Here is a 21269-nt window from a genome sequence, read left to right as displayed (position 1 = left end):
TTTTCAGGTTGATAGACCGAAATAAATACGTACAAATAAAATTGAATTGTCTGTCTATGATTTCATATTAACTGTGTTTTCTCAAGTTGTTATATTATTGTTATTTACAAAATGCCAAAACACAAACGAGCTTTTTTAAAATGTTAGTCCCTCTAGTGGACGGTCCGGCTTTGGAACGATTTTTATCTTTGGAACGGCTAAACCGATTTTAATGAGACTTTCACTGGTATTAAGAAACATAATTATAGGCTACTTTTATCCCAGAAAAATCCACGTTTCTCCTGGGATTTGTGATAAATTGAATACCACGAGGACGAAGGCGCTAGTGTCAGCCAGATATATAGTAAAATCTTTAATTTAATTCATGTAATAATGGCACATTTTGTTAGTATGTATATTTTGCAGTAATGTATTTTTATACTATTCATGCATCTGTTATGAAATCTAGCTGAGGGGAAAACGTATAAACCATTGACTTTATGGTATGGTTAGTTTTTGTTATTATTTTTTGTATAGTTATCGCTGCTAGTGGAAGACAATCATATGTGTACGTATAGTGACGTAACGCCGGTATCGCCGTGTACTGTAGTTGGACCAGCGCCGTTGTCACTACACTATTCGTACAGTTCCATGTTTGAAGTTTGAACTGAAACACAGCACTAAGCACTCCCGCGCGCGTTGCCGCCAACCATAGACGTTCGCGCTACTTTTTGACGTATTTTTTTTAATTCCCGAAGTTTATCGTGCCTGTGTTGACAGACTTTTAATAAAAACTTTTTGTGATTGTTTTTTATTGGTTTTTGTGTTTATCGGTGAGTCTTCTTGAGTGATTTTTTTAAAGTTGCAGTTAATAATTTACAGGAATTATCCTTGTTATTTATAATGGTTTGTTATTATTTTAAGTGCTGTAGGTTGTTTGTTGCAACTTTTATGACCGATGGTTATTATGAACGACGTAACTGCCGTGCCATTGTGCCGTAGTATTTAGGTAATACGTAGGACGTAGGTACATGCATGAGATAAACAAAAAATGAAAAAAAATTAACTTAAGTTAAGTGTGACACTGACGTTATTTATTTCTTATGTTTGAAATAAGTAGTTATTTAACAATAAAGAGTTACTTATCAATATTGTAGGTACCTAGGTATACGTGAAACATAACAGGACGGCTGAACCGATAATGATAAAACGTTTTTTGTGAGCTCGGAAAGTCACCGCAAAAAGTGAACCGAATTTAGCGACACCACTGAGCGCATTTACTTACATTATATATTTATATAGTTCTTAATGCGTTAGTGCCTTATGTATCTCTAGTATAAAAGAATATAGTTGTGGCTAGCTATACCTACCTGTTAGTTACGTCTATGAAGTAAAAAAAAAAATTAAAAAAAAAGAATTTTGGGGTTTTCCCTACATGCAAAGTGAGGATGATTTTCTATCGTCTATAGTGTGAGGTATGGTTACCGTATTTTTATGCATTACATAAAAGTTTAAAGTGCTAATTTAATCTATGGAACCCGGAACCCTACACTGCGCGTGATCCGTTTTTAAGGTTTTTATTTTATTACACTAGGTAGGTACTCTAACTAATTACGATTATGCTGGTAAGAAAAGATATTTTTGAAAAATGTATTAAATGTATCATGTATTAAAAACAAGCTTTTACATAAGCACATATTGTTGCACCAGTCCAAAACAATTCAGCCCAAACTCATTAAGTTTATCGTGTTTACTGTGGTACCTAGTAGCAGTTCCTATAGTAACCTCCCGATTCTATTGTCTATACTCTATGATAAATCCAAAAATAACCTCTTATGCGACGCACCTACAAACTCGCTTTAGTTCGAGAGCCCATGATGTCCTGTGAGCATTATTACACGAAATTAAATTAATAAATAAAAGAAAAGAATGAAATAAGAAGTTGTTTATAAAATTGAAACAATATTTACGGCACTATAAGAGGGCCAGTCGCAATTACACGTCGATAGTCAAGTACACATAAAATCAACTTATATAAACGTACTTAAACACGCAATGTACTCGTAACAATGTATGACCTTTACTTATTAGCTAACCGATTCCGGACATTTGTGTTGTGTTACGACTTACGTGTTGGATTTCGACTATGAGATTTGCACGTATTAAACACAATAATGTACCGCTAAAATGAACCTAGAGGAGCTATATTTAATGATTGAATTCGTTTACACTTCTACAAGTGATCCTAGCGGGAACCGACTTCAAAAAGAGGAGGTTCTCAATTCGAGTCTAATATATTTTTTTATATGTATGTTGTATAAAAACACCTCTATTGTTTTGGTTAAAAATATTGGCGATCTCTGGCGATTGATTGCGTTTTTGATCATCGGAAATCAGAAATTATTCTCAAATTACTTTTCGTATAATCAAATTATCGTCACAGGCCACAGCCTATGGATTTCTATTACTGGTTTGATTTTCTGTTAGGACTTCCGAATAACATAATTCCAAACCGCTTGCATTCAGTGACACCCTTTGAACTGCATCGGTTCACCGTTAGAGGGGTCAATTGTGGGGTCGTCAAGCACCTCAGCCTCCAAACGTTGTTTATTTAGAACTACCATCCGTTACCAAGTAAACGATGCAAGTTGATTAGTTCTTCTGAGGATTTTTCATTTATTTCCAACAAATACGATTCTCTTCATCTCCTATCATTAGCAGCCTATTTGAACTCTCTGGATCGTAACGTTTGGAAGTTCCTACATAAAGCCTATGCCCTGTAGTGGTCGTCCATCGGCTGATATGATGATGATGAGGGACCACCCTTCTTAGAGATTTGGAGCATAGCACCACACAGCAGATACTATAGTAAAAGTAATTTTAATCCATGACATTGCATTCTGTAATTTGAATTTAAAACGTAATTTACACTCTCAAGGTACAAACTCATAACTCGTTCAAGCGTAGAATATGATATTACATCATAACCAGCATCTCTACTAGCTGCTGTGTCAATAGGACTCGATTACTCAAATATCAGCCCGCCAACCCGCATCGGAAAAGCGTGGTATGTTTATGCTGCATGATATAGTAAACCATTATAAAAATAACCAAGTCATTAGTAGAGTGTGTTAATATGGTGTAGAATAGTTACTCTTACTGTATTCAGCTATGTCGAATAACATCGATACAAACTACCTACGTAAATAACTAGTTAGTAGTTAAACACCCATAACTAATTGTCATTGTTTATCGTCTAGGTATTTGGTACAGAAAAATAAGTTTCGCTTGAAACAGCTGAGAACACAGACAATTGTTCCGATAAGACGATTCGTTGTGCTGATGACTTTCATGTAGAGTTTGCAAACTTTGGCTTACAATACTCGTCATTTAAATAGAGTAACCGACGTCCTTTTGTTTCCTTTTCGCGCAACGGTTTTCTATTCTTAGCTTAAGAGGCATTTTGACCTGAGTCTAGCCAGATCGTTAGCGGGCTGGCGGGCTTCCTACATTAATAAATCCAAGATAACTATTGTATAGTCTGTAACTATACATTTAAGCAAAAATCGTCATCATCTCAGCAGATCAACCTCTGGATACTTCAATCACCATGGCTCATCCAGCAAATTAATAGGTCATTCACCTTGGTAGTCGTCTTGTGACTAACACTTCGATTTTCGGTGCGTGAACACTTTCTACTAACTATTCCAGGATCCCAACTTCTTCTTTGAACTGTGTGCACCGCCTAATGTCATTCTTTGCGACGTTTCGATCTTTATACGTCCGGAACTTTATTTCTTTTATGGTTTCTCTCATTTCTGATTCACGCTGAAATATCCGTCATACACTTGCTAAATGACTGAACTTTCGTGTGAAACCAAAAACATAGATAAACCGCTGTTTTCAGTCGAACTTGAAGGTATAGACTAAAGTACACTTAAATATACTATCTAGTAGCATATGTTTTCTGTGTTAGTTGTAGGCCTTTTTGCAACGGAGCTTGTCCAGAATGCTATGCTGATATCTGACACCAAGCATCTGTATTCGGTGTAAAGAATATGCCTTGTCAGTGAAATAGTGGAACATGAGCCTGATGTTTACCATCACTGGGCTGCTGTGACAAGTTCCTAGCAAGTATATTATACTGCTAAGCTTCTGTTATGCATGATTTATGTCTTACTAGGCGAGGCGCCGCGGTTTCACTCGCGCACTCCTGTTCCCATAAGAATACGGAGATAAAGTCTGACACTTACAAATAACGTGGCTTTCTAATGATAAAAGAATTTTCAAAATCTTCAGAGATTACCCCTACAACACCACAAACTTTACCTCTTTATAATATTACTAGTAGTTTATAAGTATATATGATGCTGTGCACCATGCTTGTTTCGTTTATTTGTAAAAAGCGAAAGTGCATTTCAAGTCTTACAATTATGTGTGATTAGCGGGAAGTACCTAGCTCATGTTTTGGCGGACGTTTTCCTCGTTCGAGTAACGCGAGTCGTCATAACTACCTGTTATTTTGTAACACACATAAGTAGACCTATAGATACTTATTATTGGAGTAATTTATTAAATATCCTGATGTGTCTTTTTAGGTGTTCGTACGTCTTACTTCGATACTACAGAAATTCTAAGATGTTGCGCATTCGGGCGAAAGGAAATTGAATTCAGGACTGAATATACTTTGCATGTTTACCCCGGCTTATGAATTAACGAAGACTTATGTATTTGTTAATTTATAACCGTATCCAACGTATTTCAGTTAGTCGCGGATAACTAATAAGTGACAATACGGAATATCGACAATTTTGTAGAGTCAGTCAGCTAAGATTTAGGTTTCCGTGTCACTACTCGCTCTAATCTTTAATTAACGACGGAAAATTATTAAGATATAATTTTTAATTGGAAACAAATATGTAGGGAAACATCAAGAATTTAGATACACTGTTTAACTGGAACGACAGTATTGCATCGGCGGGCACGATTGAACCTAGGACCTTCCCAGGTCAATCACCCTTCTCATACATATTACGTGGACTGTGCTTCTGTACCGTTTTGTTTAGGCTTGTTCAAGCCCGCGACTTCGTCTGCGTGGTGTCAGTACCTATTTTAAGAGACCCGCGGAACTCAAATTTGCCTACTCTATGTCCCTCCATTATGCCATTTATGTGTCATAATTCGTCAAGTTGTAGAAAAATTGTGCGAAAAGACTCACTTTTGAATTAATGTTATTTGAGTTTGAATTTCCAGACCTAAAAAAATCTTTATGCAAAAACTTTGAAATATTATAAAACTAGGCAACATTACAACACATTCAAACTCAAGTTTTCTGTTTTGGTGCCTGCAAGTTACTCGTAAGACCGAAACGCAAACAATAGAAACACCAAGACATCAGCCAAAACCGCAAGCATCTTGACACACAAAATGGCACATTTCCGTTGAACTGCAAATCCAGACTCCTCTTATGTCGGCGGAGCCCTGGCTTCATTGTTTTCAATTGCGTCAAATGGTCCGCCGCGCTCGCCGTTTGATGACATCCATCAAATAGGTACCTACAGTTGATAACCACTTTACGCTTAGATTTCTTACACACCGGCTCGGTGACCATTTAACTGCCTGGCCACTAAATTAACTTCGAATCATGAGCGCCAGGGTCAGTACGGTTGGTCGATTGTCAAGGATGGTCCAGGGTTCTGCTCAGACATTTCTCTCTGCCGCACGACGTACCCGGCACCCACACAGTGGATTGCTAAGATTGTCGTCTCCCTGTTTTAATACCCCCTTTTAATCATTATAATAATTTGATGGTTTGTATATTATAATAATTTGATGTTTGTTACTCTTTCAAGAACTACTGTACAATGTACTGATATATGGTCTCTCTAAATCTATTCAATGTATTTTACGGTTAATCAACAATATTTTATCGTTGCTTATTATTCCGAAGATTAGCGCACACACAAAAGAATTTCAAAAATTGTTTTGTGTGTGCGCTTCCAGTCAAAAATGTTTCGCATGATTACCAATGCTCCTTGGTACATTAGAAATGATCGCTTGCATCGTGAACTAAAAATTAAAACTATAAAGAGAAGTTGCACACTCAATACCTTTCTTTTTACTCTGCCAAAAGCGTTATCGGAAACATCCAAATAAACTTGCAAGGAGGCTAATGATGATGAAACCTGGTACAACTTTCAAAATACAAAATAAAGAGATGCGCCACAAGATGTCATGAAATAGATTTTTGATTTCGGAAAATCACTGGATTTTGCACCTAACACGCCTTAATATAAACACTTAAAATCCAGCTGAATGTCTCACTGCGATTATTTTTTGTGTTTTACTGCTGCATTTATCACCTCAATTCGAATATTATTCAAAGTGCAGTACATCCAGGTTTTACTCTTTTAATATTGTTGTTATACATATTAGTTATAGTTATTGTTACTCTCGTAGTAGCTAGAGTTCATCGTCGGAGCCCTAGGTCGGGCGGCGCAGGAACCGGTTCGTGAATCTAGTTTGCGAGTGCAGGCTGCAGTCGCCCATTTCCTTGTTTCGTTATGCGGATTACTATGGCGGTTGTTTTGTCTATAGCCTTAATATCTATGTTTTCATTAACTATGTTAACTATGTTTACTTGCTTCTGGAGATTTATTTTTTACTAGCGGACGCCCGCGACTTCGTCCGCCCTTAGACCTCTTTAATCCAGCCCTTACAGTAGTATGGCTGTAAAAATGAAGCAACTTCTGCCGTTTTCCCAACATTTCCCTTCAGTGCTCTGCTCCTATTGATCGTAGCGTGATGAAAAGCATACTATAACCTGCCCAGGAATATGAAGAATAATTGTACCGTCGATAAATCCGATAAAACCGTCGAGTAGTTTTTGTTTCTATAATGAATATACAGACAGACAAAAATTTTACTGATTGCATTTTTGGCATCAGTATCGATAACTAATCACCCCCTGATAGTTATTTTGGAAATATATTTCATGTACAGAATTGACCACTCTAAAGATTTATTATAAGTGTAGATTAAATTCAAATGCCAACCAAGTGCCTCCCGAGCGAGAGGTGTCATCATCTACCTTTAGGGGTTAGGAATATGTTACAAAAAAAAAATCAAGACTAAGCTACACACACTGACACTACGGAATAAGTTTGTTGCTTATCATGAAACTGTCGCTTGAAAAGCCTTCTACCTTCTAAATTGTGTTTCTTCCTCCATAACACTTGTGCCTATATCCACAGGTGTATCGTTTACAAAATAAACAAAGCGGTTCGCATGTCTTTAATGACAAATTAACATTTTAATTAATATTTTAAAAATGCTCTAAAACGATAAATAGTTCAATTGGTATGTTCGCCTCAAAACCAGTTTGTTATCAGTGTAAACGGTGTTACACGTATATGTATAGACTGTAACCTTTAACTAAACACCTATCTGTTATCGGTTACCACCATACAAATATTAATATTAAGCCAACATTAAATGTAGTCTTCTAGTTCAATTCATGGTGACCAACCCACCATCGAACGGCTTTTTTAGCATTGTGAAGAAATGAAGGGCTTGCTTGCGCTTCCTTGACTTCTCACTGTTAATCTATGGAGAACAACCTACCACTCAATACCCCTTTCAACTTCGGGAATCAGGGTAGTCAACTTAAAAAGAAACACTAATTAAGTAATTAACATTTTTAAGTAGTTTCGGTCATCGACAAACGGTACGAACCGTATTTTATTTATTGAGAAACAAACACAGCTTTGACATTAATAATATTAATCTCTGTTATCAATATATCTACATACTGTGTGATAGATTGATAACGCAGTTGAAGTCGTATCTTCGGACGGCGTTTCTTATCGATGTTCATTGATCAATGGTTTGGTAAACGCAGAGAGTGTTGCAACGCGGCCGAGGTGGACCAGCTGCGAAGCGATTGCAGGGCGATTGCCAACGATTTGATTGTCCAAAAACTCTAGTTCCTAGCAGGCGTATAATGAACTAAGGTAGGCACGACTATAAATTTCTAAATAGTATCTACAAAATGAAAATTCCTTATCCAGTACACGTCGGTAATGATTCCTCAGGGCATTTTTGCATCTATGAAGTTACCTTGGTTTCTCGAGCTCTTGTCCTGTGTCGACTGATGTGCTGTTAAAGTCGATGGATTTCCATTTCCAAAATCATAGTTAAAGCAAACTGAACAAGCAGATGAAACACATTATAAAATGCCGTAGGTAGGTAGGTCTAGGTACATTATATTAAACTAAAAAAAACTACTAATAACAGCCAGTTATCGTAACAACAACAGTAAAACAGTTAAAACAATACTAATCTTTTTGGTAAGTACAAAATGCTTGATATTGACTTGACAAAGCATAAACTTGTTTTTGTTTTGAAAACTATCAAAACAAAAACCATTCTCATATTAATATGTGTTAGAGAACCAACAAAGCGTATCAAATACGTAATTAATTCATTTTGACACGAAAATAGGCAGAATTAGGTATCTACCTTTACAAAAATATCTTTGCATTTGGGTTGAAGGCTTTTATGTCTTATGTTTAACAATAAACTAATTGTTTAGAAAATTTTATTGTTACTTCTGAATCACGTTGATGATAAGTGTAATTCTTTCAATATGTCTTATATTTATACAACCTATTATTATAAGAACACCTGTCTTGAGGCAAATGGCTGGAAATTACTCATTTGCAAGTGTTTTCAGGTACATTCTATGTAAGCAGCTATTGTAGTTGAAATAACCTACCTTAGGCACTTTCTTTTTATTACGAAGATAACAATTGACTGAGTTTTAATTCGATGTTAAATGACGTTGCAATTGAACGATATTTTAGTAATGACGCCGATGCACTCCTTAAACTGAATCCGGCGACACGAACTTACATAAAAACTAACATACTCGTAGCTCGAAACGAACAGGATTTCGCGGTCAGAATACAGCTAGTGTATACAATATGATCCATACGTATCTATATAATCATTAAACCCTAATAACATCCTTAATGAATAATATGAAAAGCGTAAAATACGGGAAAGGTCTATAGTCTATCATCATGATCACTGCGACACCATCTTCGGGACGAAATTTTGCGGTCAATACGCTTTATCTTAATCTATTCTCGTCTCTTCTTCTCTTCTGTTTATATCCACTCTCGTACAACAGTTTTTGTCTTTGACGTCCGTCACCGTCTGTCGTGGACGTTAACCAGTCACTTTCATTCATAGTTATAAAAAACTTGATAAAATGAATGTCAGTAGCTTCTGGTTTGCGGTGCGAATAACTACACACAGGACACGATGCAGACGTCATAAGTCACAAGATTGTACGTGAGATCAGATTACACGATTAAGGATAATCATAAGATCATCTTTTCCACGTCTTGCATAGCACATCTAGTCTGTGGTCGGCCGTGATCACTTTATAATAAGTAATATCACTATCAAAAGATATAAAGAAATAGAAAGAGACTGTGCAGACTTTTATATAATGAGATAAATATATCTTTCTTTCAAAAAATCTCTGTAGCTGGTAGCTGCCGCCTGAAGTTGTTAAAACCACTAATATAAAAAAGTCGTAGCTTATGCGCTTCATGTTCTGTGGATGTGATTACAACCCTGCTCTAGAGTACGTTACGGTGGTGCCAGTCGTTATCATTTAGTGATCGTTATAATGTAAACAATCAACCGTTCGACAACCCCGTTTAAGAAAAAGGCGTATGAGTCTGAGCTTCAAATCTTATATACGGGGAGTGGCCTGGCCTAGTACTCCACACTTATAATATAATCTTTTATTTCTAATTTTCTCTTATGTTCTCATGCAAGTAGGAACTGGACTATTGTTTGTCCACACACTCCACGGTGACGGAAGCGAGCGCCAAACATCCTCGCAGCGCCTATATCCACCTACCCTAAATATCATTGGTTGATTACAAAACAAACGCTAGGTGTTAAAGTAGGAAATAAAGGTTGTACATGTAGGCAAGGAACCCCAAAAATGATACCCACTTTACATGTAGGGGTAAGTACCATTAAAATTTTTTTTTATCTAAATATTATATTACGGCTTAGTTGACATTTTAAATGGTCATACTCATGTTAAAATACAGCTTTTTATTAGTAGTAGACTATGTGTTAAGCCGCGGACAGACAGACAGACGTACATGGCGAAACTATAAAGGGTTCCTTGAACACCTTTCTTGGTTCTTGAAAACATCCTTGTCTGCGGAACCCTTAAAATGGTCTTCAGGCGGACTAATAAATTTACATTAAATCGCTAACACTGTATAACCTAATCTATCATTCAACATAAAGCAAGCATAGAACTTAGCCAGATGTATCGCTGGTGGTATCTCTTTGTAATTTCTAAATAACTGTATTTTCTCACTACACAAACAAACTCTTTAAATTTTTGTGTCTGTCTATTTGTTCGGTATAATAGAAAATATTTAATAAGGTCCGCTAAAAGAAAACAATACGTTTATGTTTACGTTTACGTTTTGAATAGCATATACATCACAGCTTTAATATATTATCTTGGTCACGGGCATTAAAATATCTATGTCAATCATCGATTGACCAAGATAGAGAATGAAGTGAGAGTGTAGAGCAAGATAGAGAATAAAGGTTATTTCTTGAACAATATAAGAATTAACATATGACATTATCGCGATTCGAGCAGGCACTCAAAATCAGTGCCAGATTAAGTTGGCACGGGGCCTGTAACAAATGTAAACAGGGGGCCCTTTCAGGTTTGAAAAAAGAAACAATAGACCAATTTGTTATCTTTCGCATGTCCGTCTGTCATAGTAAATTTTCTTTGGACCCGTTTTTGTAATTAAAAAATAAATAGTCTTCAAGTATTCAAGACAATGGTCGAAAATTTATTATTTCCATTAATTGTTCTTTTTTATTTCGGGCGCGGGCCCCCCTTTGGGCGCGGGGCCTGTAGCAAATGCCACCTACCGCCCTATGGCTAATCCGGCGCTGCTCAAAATGTAATACGAGTATGTCTAATTAACTGGCTTATATTTGGTAGCTAACCAAAGGGTTTAATTAACCTTTTTTGAATCCCAAGAAGGGTGGGGGCAGCAGCCTCTCCTTACGATGCTGTAATGTCTAAAAGGCTCGAAAGAATACAGTCAAGCGTCAATAAATCAAGTTTTGTACTACATTTATGTATCTATGATAAGCATAAGATTTATCCGGCCTCTGTAATACCTTTAATTTGCTTTCATTATTTTACCCTGCGTAACACGAAACGAATTTAATAAAATAAAACTCCAAACGTATCTGGGTCGTTGGAACCTTGGATTTGTTTTACTCAATAGTTCGGACAAAATATTACTACACTATGCACAGAGAAAAACTTCCAAAGTGAACGCCCTGCTGAAATTGCAGTAATATCAATTGCATCGAAATCAATTTGTTGACGAATGAAACGTCTATCTTGATTGATTTCTGATCTCAACATTTAGAAGATTACTCTGTTATTATAGTTAATTGTCAAGAAATTGTAAATAATTTTACAAAAAAGAATCTGAGATACTAAAGTTAATTTTATAAGGCAGTTCCTCAAAATCCACGCTATTCTTCCTTAGGAAACAAATCCTCCTCAATAAAAGAGAGATCTAATTGCTGGGCTATTGAAAAACCTACTCCATGGCACTAGCATTTCGCTTTGAAAGATTGGTCAAAAGACGTGATGAACATTGCTTTGCATAATTTTATTGTATTACTTTTAACATCGAGATTTATTTTAAGAAAAATGCATAAGTATAGGTGCAGTGTGTACCTACATAATTTAGTTACACTCGTAGTGACTAGTGAATTACAATTTCAAAGCACTGCAGTTTTCGTACCTAGTCGTATTATTCAAATTGACTGACTTAACTGAAAAAATACCTCGAATAAAATCTCAATTATGAAATTAAAACTAGGAAGTGTTCGCTATAGCAACCGAACCAGAAGACGGACGAATCAAAAGTGAACTTAAAACAAAGTGGTCAATGCGATTTGGCTCCCAGCTGCGTCCCACCCAGTCGCCGGGCGGCACCAGCGGGCAATTGCTACGGATGTGCGCTATTGTCTCATTAATCTGACTTATGCAAATATCCTGAACGAAAACTAGCCAACGGACATCTGACAGAACATTAACTCTGTTCAATTTGTATTGCTCTCGATTTTGAAAATTGATGACCTACGGATCCGAGACTTGGTCGCTTATTATGGGCCTCATGAGAAGGCTTAGAAACACTCTGCGGGAGATAGAGCAAGCTATGCTAGAAGTTTCTCTGAATGATCAAATCAGAAATCAGGATATCCGCAGAAGAAGCAAAGTTACTGACTTAGCTCAGGTGCTGGCGAAGCTGAAGTGGCAATAGGCGAGACACAAAGTTTAAAGAACCGATGGACGTTGGGGCTCTAAGGTGCTGGAGTGCTGACCCCGCACCGGAAAGCGCAGTGTTGGTTGACTCCCTAGGTGGAGTGAGGACATGGACAGCTGAATTTTGGCGGTTCGAGACCGTGGTAGTAGGGAGTCCATGCAAAAGACGTATATCCAGCTGTGGACCTTCATCGGATGTGGATGTGGTGATGGTGATTGTTAGCGGACGCTTCGTGGTGTCACCCGCGTAGTTTTATTAGAAAAGATTTCCGACTCGTCGTCTGATGACTGAGCCACGGGAACACGCAACCTAGCCAGCGGCACTCGTAAATCGAGTCGAGATCGCTTCGGGAACACTGAAAGCGTTAACAGCTCGAGGACTTATCTCCGGTGGGTGACAGATTCCCCGTATCTATCACCCGGGGTCCTCGTCAGGAGGCAAATGAAGGTCCTGAACGAGCCGTTTGCGTCCGGCTCTCTTACGGCGGACAGGACAAGAGTCCACGTCGACCTCTCTCAACTTTTCCGCCGCCTCTTTCTGTGACAACACAATCTCACAGAAAGATAAAATATAACCTTTTTTAGCTAAAGAGATTACAATCACTTGAATGTATCTGGATTCCCGGATTGTAAACCTCTCAATAATCGATACGTGTCGATGTCTGAGGAGGCGCGGACGTGCCTTCCTGTCCGGTGACAGTTGACCGCTAGGCATGCATACCTTGACACTGCACCGTGTGATAGCCGTATAATATAAAATTATATAAATACTAATGATTGACGAAATAAGCACCAGCAGTTAGTCTAGCTAAACTAAACTAAAGTAGAAAATTCCTGTGACCAATTATAATGGTTGTATAATAAATCCCGGACTATTCTATAAAAGCGTTCTACCATAGGTTGCATTTTTGAGTATCATCAGACGTGATTGCAGCTGCTGAATAAAAGAAAGAAAGAAAGAAAGAAAGAAAGAAAGAAAGAAAGAAAGAAATGTCTTTATTTTTAGGCAGTGCCACACATTACAATAATAAATTTTAAATATATAGCTTATAGCTAAAACAAAAAAAAGAAGAACGCCCTGCAATATGTGGCATAATCTAGAAAAAGGCCCTAACTCAGCATTTTGCTACATACTTCCTATCCAAAAAAAAGTATGCAGCACTGATTTCTTTCTTTCTTTCTTTCTTTCTTTTCTGATTTTCAGTTAGGACCCAGTTCAGGTGCCGCCACGTACACAGTTCAACATAAAAAGTATACCTTCTGTTACCATGCCATGGTAAATATATAATTTGCGCAAAAGAATTAAAGTATCCATTTTTGAAGACGGAACATAGAAATGTAAACAGTTTATTTCGTGTTCGTGGTATAGTAGGCTTTGTATTGCTGTCAGTCACCGGTAGTACCAGCAGTAGGTACTAGCATGTATAGTAACGCATCTCTGCGATGCTCAAGGTGAACCGCGTTGCAGAGCGTGATAATGTACTTGAAAAAAATCATTAAAAGTGAATGTTCTCACATACCCTGCGGTATACGTGTCCGCACTATTATTACAGAGTATATCCAATAGAATTGCATCTTGCATAGTTTTTAATGATCCACCAAGGCTGTTTCCTTGTGGGGAATAGGATTTAAAGCTCGGACTTGGAAGTGTCCGTCAAATGGTTTTAACTACGCAAATTGTCTGGCCATCATGTGCCCAAGATTTTTGGTACTATCTTGAATAAAAGTAAAAAAACATTGGGATTTTTTGGTGTTAAATACTCCTCTGTTACCCACCAGTCATTTAGAATACAAACAACGAGTTAAGTCAGGCCATCGCTCTCAGTCTACCAGTAGTCTATGATTCTTTGCAATAATTTGTACCATAAACCAATACCAAGATAAGTTCAGTATGTCGCAAGGCCCAGCTCTAGGAAACCCCGCGCTGCAACTGTGCACTGACAGATGCGTTGCGCAAGCGCACAGCGCAGTGAAAGTCACCTTGCTCCCGTTTATTTCCTCTAAAAGCAATCTTAAACTATAAGACATACGATGTATTTTGATTTGAACATATAACCGAAATGCAAACATACAATTTTATATCTCAATAGCTCAACAAATTGAACTGTACTCGTAATCCATCAAATTAGAGATGTTATCCTCATAGCATATTTTAGCGCATCTTTTGAATCTATCTTTTTGTTATGGCGCATTACAGTACATTACAGGCCCTTTTTATAGGAGAGAAGATACGGAACTTAGACCCACCATGCTGCATCCAATGCGGATTTGTGGGCTTAGAATGATAATGTAAAATTCTTTAACAGATGTTAATGAAAATCCGCCGCCGCCATATTCCCAACTTCGGACTGAGAATTTTTACTGAAAAGTTCTTAGAAGAATATAAAACTCATTATTCATAGCTTCACCCAGGACTCGAACCCAGGACCTCATGATCTGAAATCACATAGGCTAACCTGAATCAACGAGGCAGTAAACTAAATTTACGTAATTATTAAGATATGTGTAATTCCTAAGGAATGTATGTATATTTACTTCCAGAAAATGAATCACAACGACATGATGGCCGCCCACGACCACAGCGCCCACGACCACGGCTCCCACGAGGCAGCACACGACTGCGGCGGCTCGCATGGTCACGCCATGGTGGTGAGTTACCTTTTATTGGTCGTGGGGAAATCCTCATGGATCTACTGCCCTACGGAGGTTATATAGATCTTGCCCACTAACACTCCTCGAAATACCGCATACGCATGTTGGTATGAACTTCACCAGCGGATGTCCGCTGAGGCAGATCCACATCGGGTAGACATTGCCTTTCATACGTTAGAGACATGTCGAAACCACAACAAGCCAACTAGAGGAAGCAAAGTTGGGCGAAAACCAAGTCACCATCAGTATTGTCACTGCCGCCTCCCGTCTGCTGAAGAGAAGTCAGGTAGATAAAACACTCTTCTGCCCTCGATCGAATCCCTGCGACTCGCTTGATGCCGTCAGTACACCTGGTGGGGAGTCGACCAACACTGCGCTTTGTAGTGCGGGGTCACCATTCCAGCACCTTGGGATTCCAAAGTCCATTGGCTTTACGTTACGAACTAACATTAATTTTTAATAATTAGAAAAAAATAATTCTTATAATGACAAAGATATATCTGCAGTAGTCAATGCAGTCAGTGTGGGAAACTAGATAATACAAAGTGTGTAACGGTGGTCAGTTTGCGGCGACGGAATGATAACACTATCAGCTGTGCTCCTGCCTCCTACACGTACACAACGACATTGTATATCGATACTGATTACCTATTACAATATCAATACATAATTAATTTATTACTATTTGGAACATTCTGATTAGAGGAAAACGAGACAGATTTCGCTTGATTGATAATATTTTTTATTTATTAACCTACAGTTTATTTGTAACTACAACACAATAACAAAACTAAGAAAAGTAAAAATATTTTATGAAGTGAGAAGAGAGAAGTGAGTGAATAAAATGCAACCTTATCACGTATTATTATATAGTAGATTTTCGGTTGTAATCTAACCATCGCTTAATAGAGCAATATTGAAGGAAAATCCTACATTAATCTGAACTGGGTCCATGGGTCTATCCGTTTGGCGTTTTCTGTTCTGTGGTCATACTCAACCATAACTTTAAAGCCTCATCACTATGACTGTTATAACGTTTGATATTTTAACAATGGATTTCCTAGACTTGGTAGGGTCACCTCTAGGATAAAAGAGCAACAGTTGAGTTTATCGCCGACACTCTCAGCAGATCTTGTCTTCCGAATCAGTGTCACTGCAAACACACAAACTTGACATAACAAAAGTGCTTGTAAACTATACCTGCTTATTCTTTGTTATTGAGGAAGAATACAATAAGAAACATAGGCTAATTTATCCTAATAAATATACAAATCATGGAATGGTGGCAGGTATACTGGCTGCAGTTCCACATTGGATAACTAGGCTGATCCTTTGCACAAAAAATAGGCCAGAGCTTCTGTCACCAATAGAGACGCGGTGAAATTCTTGGCGCTGGGACTCCATGGCCAAAAAGAACAAATCTATATGTAACTCTCTGTCACAGAGGCATACTTGTGGTATTTCCCGATTTCAGATTTTTCTGGTCTTGATACTAGGTCTAGTTTCTGCCTCCCAGATATGACAATGTGGCAACTCATGTAGCGACCCACATTAGGGACGTGCTTATACTGGACATAAATGAATTTGAGTTTTGAATTTAATAGCCTAATCGTCAAGGCACCAGACACTACCACAGCTCTAAGGCATTGTTCTTCTTCTTTCTAAGATATGATTGTACGCTTCCAGTTTCACGCGGGAGTGCAGCAAGAGATCCTGTTCCGCGGCTGGGAGACGACCACCGCGCTGGAGCTGTTCGGCTCGGCGGTGGCCATCTTCCTGGCCAGCGTGCTGTACGAGGGGTTCAAGTACTACCGCGAGGCGCTGCACGCGCAGGCCGTGACCCCCACCGCCGACTCGCAGGTCAACATCGCCAAGAGCGAGTGCGGCGCGAGGGGCAGCTGCGCCGGACCCGCCGTTGTCAAGTCAGTATCATGTTCCTGCGAGCTGTACGAGGGGTTCAAGTACCTACTACCTACAATGAGGCATTTTTTTAGGAAAAATGCTCGATACCGTGATCCAGAGACAAAACCAAGGAGGCGAATTTAAAAAATATTATTTTTGAGTAGCAACCAACGATATTTATAATTATCGCTGGTACCATATTTTTCCGCATCGAAAACGGGAGCAATCTGTAATCGCAACACATATTGATTTATTAATTATGATCATCATCATTAAAATAATCAACAGGTTGTAAAAGATAATATTACTTTTTCCGGAGTTGAAGGTTTTCCCGAACACGCAATTAATTCGATAGCACTGCATCGAGCAGGTAGCTGTCATGGCTTGATTCATTTTACGATTCTACGTGACCAGTTTATAAGTTCGATTGGAGAACCCTTCCTTTGTTTTTTTAAAGTTGTTCCTCATGTCACGTGGAGAAGTTTTCCAATTTCTTTTATTGCGTACAAAACTATTGCATCTTATTTTGTTGCATTCTTTCATTTATAGTAATAACTAGCAAACCTCGCGGATTCACCCGCGTAGTTTCCGTTCTCGTAGGAATACGGGGATAAAATATAACTACACTATTCCTGAGTGCTACTCAAGAATAGTGTAGCTTTCCAACAGTGAAAGAATTTTTCAAATCGTTTAAGTAGCTTCGAAGCCTATTCAATGCAAATAAATAAACGAACATTCAAATCTTTCCTCGTTATAATATTAGTATAGATGTATAGATTTATCACTGACCAATGATGGCAAACCGTCATCAATAAACCGACTAAAACTTCACAGGGCATGCATGTAAGACGTTCTTCATAATGTCCAAATTATCCATTTACCTGAGGCGTAGGTACTTGTAGGTGTCCTTGTATAGACCGACAACCATGATGCTCAAACGGGTACACAGTAATACTGCAAGTCGTGGACCCTTTTCTATCACAAAAATATCTATATACTGCTACTATGAGAAGGCACTCGTAATTTTTTTTTTGTTTATAATTAGACAAAAAAACATTGTGGCCGCTTCACAGTTCTGGGCGCATTTGGATCCTTGGAATTTTAGTTTGAATTTACTGTGTGAGAAATATTTTTGGTTTGATTATAATTAATGGTATACCTACTCTTTGATTATATAACTTACCTACGAGAATGTCTGTTTGTTGTCAACTGTGGATGTTACCTACTTTAATTACGAAATTAATATTTGTGTTTGTCACTCTGTTACTCGTACTGGCTACCGATATTGTCTGAGAGATTTCTATAAGTTTCTACCTACTAATTGTGCGGAAAAACCTAATCGAGTCACCTCACCTTATTACTAAGATAGTTATGCATAATAATATTTGTATATTTTCCTTGATTTATTTCAATATCTTGCACGATAACATCTGATCATCACTACGCTATCTGAACCGATAATAATTTTAGATCAGACATTTTAAATAAAAACAGTAAAATTATTATTATTCTAAAATTCAGCTTTTATGGAGTATTTTCATGCGCTTTCGCCGGCTCTAGGACTTTTTCAGCTGTTGAGATTTTTTTTTTATTTGTTTACAAAATCCTTAGGCGTACCTTCTAGGTACTTACCTACGTACAATTTACAAAAAGTCAAACGTAACGTTTCAAAAGTGTTTTGCGATTTTAACTTTGAATAGGCAAATTTTGTTGTTGGCAGGTATTCCATGTTCTCATCAGCGCACGTGGTCCAGACGTTCCTGCACATCATCCAGTCCACGGTCTCGTACGTGCTCATGCTGGTGTTCATGACGTACAACGTGTGGCTCTGCCTCGCGCTGGTGCTGGGCCTGGGCCTGGGCTACTTCTGCTTCGGCTGGAAGAAGAGCACCGTGGTGGACGCCAACGAGCACTGCCAGTGACCACTGGAGCTTTACTCTGAAGCTGTCCCCAATGGCTCAAGCTGCTTTTCCATACAACAAACCACAAGGAACTAAAGGAAACATCTGTCCTTCCAATGTGAGCCTTGTATTTATTGACTCCCAAACACTCGTTCATATTCAAAACTACAAGCGCAATCTAATAAACTTCAAAATAAAACAGCGCCATCTATCAAAAGACTAAACTAAACTAACGAATACGGGTCGTTGAATAGCAAGCCAACCAAAAATTTACCAGAGTAAAAGTTATGCTCCAGTAGTACGAGTAGGTATGTGACTAATGATCACAGAATCCTATCAAGACAATATTAATGACATATAAGTACCTAAACGAATATGCGTAAAAAATTCAAAAGAAAAACATAATTTCTTTAGCCGACATATAATATACCTACTCGCATATTCTTACGTTTTAGAACATCTGAAGAGAGCCCTCGTATAAAATAAAAATATATAAAATGGTCGGGTGACATTTTATATATTTTTTATTTTATACGAGGGCTCTCTTCAGATCTTCTATCAAGTATCCATCGGCATCACATGTCTCAACGGTTTAGAGTGAACACGTCTTAAGCCTTGTTAATATTTCTTTATTGCGACCTTGATATTTTGATAGTTTTCACCAGTATACAATCTTAATTTTAAAAGTGTCACTCGAACTCTAGCTCATTCCTACCTACATAATGCTCCTTTTTACCGATTTCAAAAAAGAGAAAGTTCTCAAGTTGATTCGTATGTTTCTCGAACCGATTTGAAAAATTCTTTTTTGTTAATTATCTAAGTACATATACTATCCTCTAAGTAGTTCGTGGTTACTTAACACACATCTCTCTATACAAAAAACAGCTCAAAATCTTATTTTGCCAGTGGAAAAGCAGCCTTACTCTACTCTTATCGTTCGCTGACTGCTTTTTCATAAACTTTTATCTGTGAACTGTGAACATTCATGTAATATACCTATGTAAATTGTGGAGAAATTATGTGTTATGGTGTTCACATGAATTAGTATAAGTTATCCGAATGATATTGTAGTTAGTAGGTAGGTATACGTTTATTTATGAATTTATAAGTGTTTTGACAATTACCTACTTTATTTAGGTTCTGAGGACAGAGAACACTAACAGAAAATTTTTCGTTTGTATTTAAGCACTTGTTTAGTACAAAAGAACAATGCATAGTATAATATACAATCATCATGAATAAATATTGTAGGTAGGTATGTTTTGAAGGTACTACCTACTACTTGGTAAAAAGTTTACCTTAGTTATTATAATCTTAGAATTTTATCTATACAATTATCCGCCCACTTAACATGATGCGAGTATAACAAAGTGGGCGGATAATTGTGCCTCTGAGTATATAAAAAAAAGAAAATTTCATAAAATGAAGGAAGCTCTGCGCCATCTAGTGGCGAATAGCGTAGGATATTAATCTATGAAAATAACATTCCACTATCATTTACAAAGAGCTAGTGTTAGTTATTCTGTTCAACAATAGATGGCTCTTCCAATTTAAAAAAAAATATCTGATTATTTTCTTTATTTCCATTTACATCTAAGTAGGTATTTAGCCTACTATTTTAATAAAACCAAAAGGAAAGTAATAAATTTCAGATAATAAGTACTTGTGGACTATACTATATTTTATACCTTACTTACTTCAGGGTTTTACAGGACTTTTAGACCTTACTTACAGCAAGTAAGCAATTAGGTTTAGGAACTGTTTGAAAGTTATATGCTCTAAGAAAGTTGTGATATTAAAGTTTTGAATAAGATATTACAATATTTCGTATTTTTGTATCATACTTATTATGTATTAGGTATAGTATAAGTACCAATGTAATTAAATAAAGAGTTATTATTACACTTTTACTGTAATTTTATTTGATGCAAGGTACAACTACAACTCTAAAACTCTTGATCCAAGCATTGAATTACTATGTAATAATTCAATGGACCCATATTCGGCTCACTGCTGAGCTCAAGTCTCCTTTCAGAATGAGAGGGATAAGGCCAATAGTCCACCACGCTGGCCCAATGCGGATTGGCAGACTTCACAGACGAATTCAATGGATCCAAGTGGCACAACCACTTAAGTGATACCGGTATCCTCAGTGATAACAAGTGGAATAAAAGATTTAGGAACAAAATTCCGTTAACCATCCAGTTAGACGTGAGTCAACATTATAAAGAGCAGAGTAGACTTATTAAGAGGACGTAAATCAAGGAACATACATATTTACTCAGGATGAAGTAAATAATGAGTTATGAAACAACGAGTAACGGAAACTAATCACACTTCAAATCGAGCAACAAGGTACTTAACCGATTTTGCTGGAATGGAGATAGCCTCCTAAACAAATGGAGATTTATCTATATTGATGT

General features: G+C 37.4%; 1 protein-coding gene across 1 annotated transcript; it reads left to right on the top strand.

Annotated features, from left to right (window-relative positions):
• Window positions 1-604: 604 nt before the first annotated feature.
• Window positions 605-20754, top strand: LOC112050532 (high affinity copper uptake protein 1). The gene is made up of 4 exons (XM_024088818.2): window positions 605-812; window positions 14933-15040; window positions 16730-16965; window positions 18666-20754. The coding sequence occupies exons 2-4, from the start codon at window positions 14936-14938 to the stop codon at window positions 18865-18867; spliced, it is 543 nt and encodes a 180-aa protein (XP_023944586.1). The 5' UTR covers window positions 605-812; window positions 14933-14935; the 3' UTR covers window positions 18868-20754.
• Window positions 20755-21269: the final 515 nt, after the last annotated feature.

This window comes from Bicyclus anynana, chromosome 21 (genome assembly GCF_947172395.1).
Source record: "Bicyclus anynana chromosome 21, ilBicAnyn1.1, whole genome shotgun sequence".
Lineage (NCBI taxonomy): Eukaryota > Metazoa > Arthropoda > Insecta > Lepidoptera > Nymphalidae > Bicyclus > Bicyclus anynana.
This window is presented reverse-complemented; position numbering and strand designations above follow the sequence as displayed.

Bases quoted from the DNA above. Each gene is read 5' to 3' on its own strand.
- LOC112050532 (XM_024088818.2), top strand. From the start codon at position 14,936: ATGAATCACAACGACATGATGGCCGCCCACGACCACAGCGCCCACGAC. The intron at 15,041-16,729 runs GTGAGTTACCTT...GTACGCTTCCAG, and splicing joins CGCATGGTCACGCCATGGTG to TTTCACGCGGGAGTGCAGCA. The intron at 16,966-18,665 runs GTCAGTATCATG...TGTTGTTGGCAG, and splicing joins GCCGGACCCGCCGTTGTCAA to GTATTCCATGTTCTCATCAG.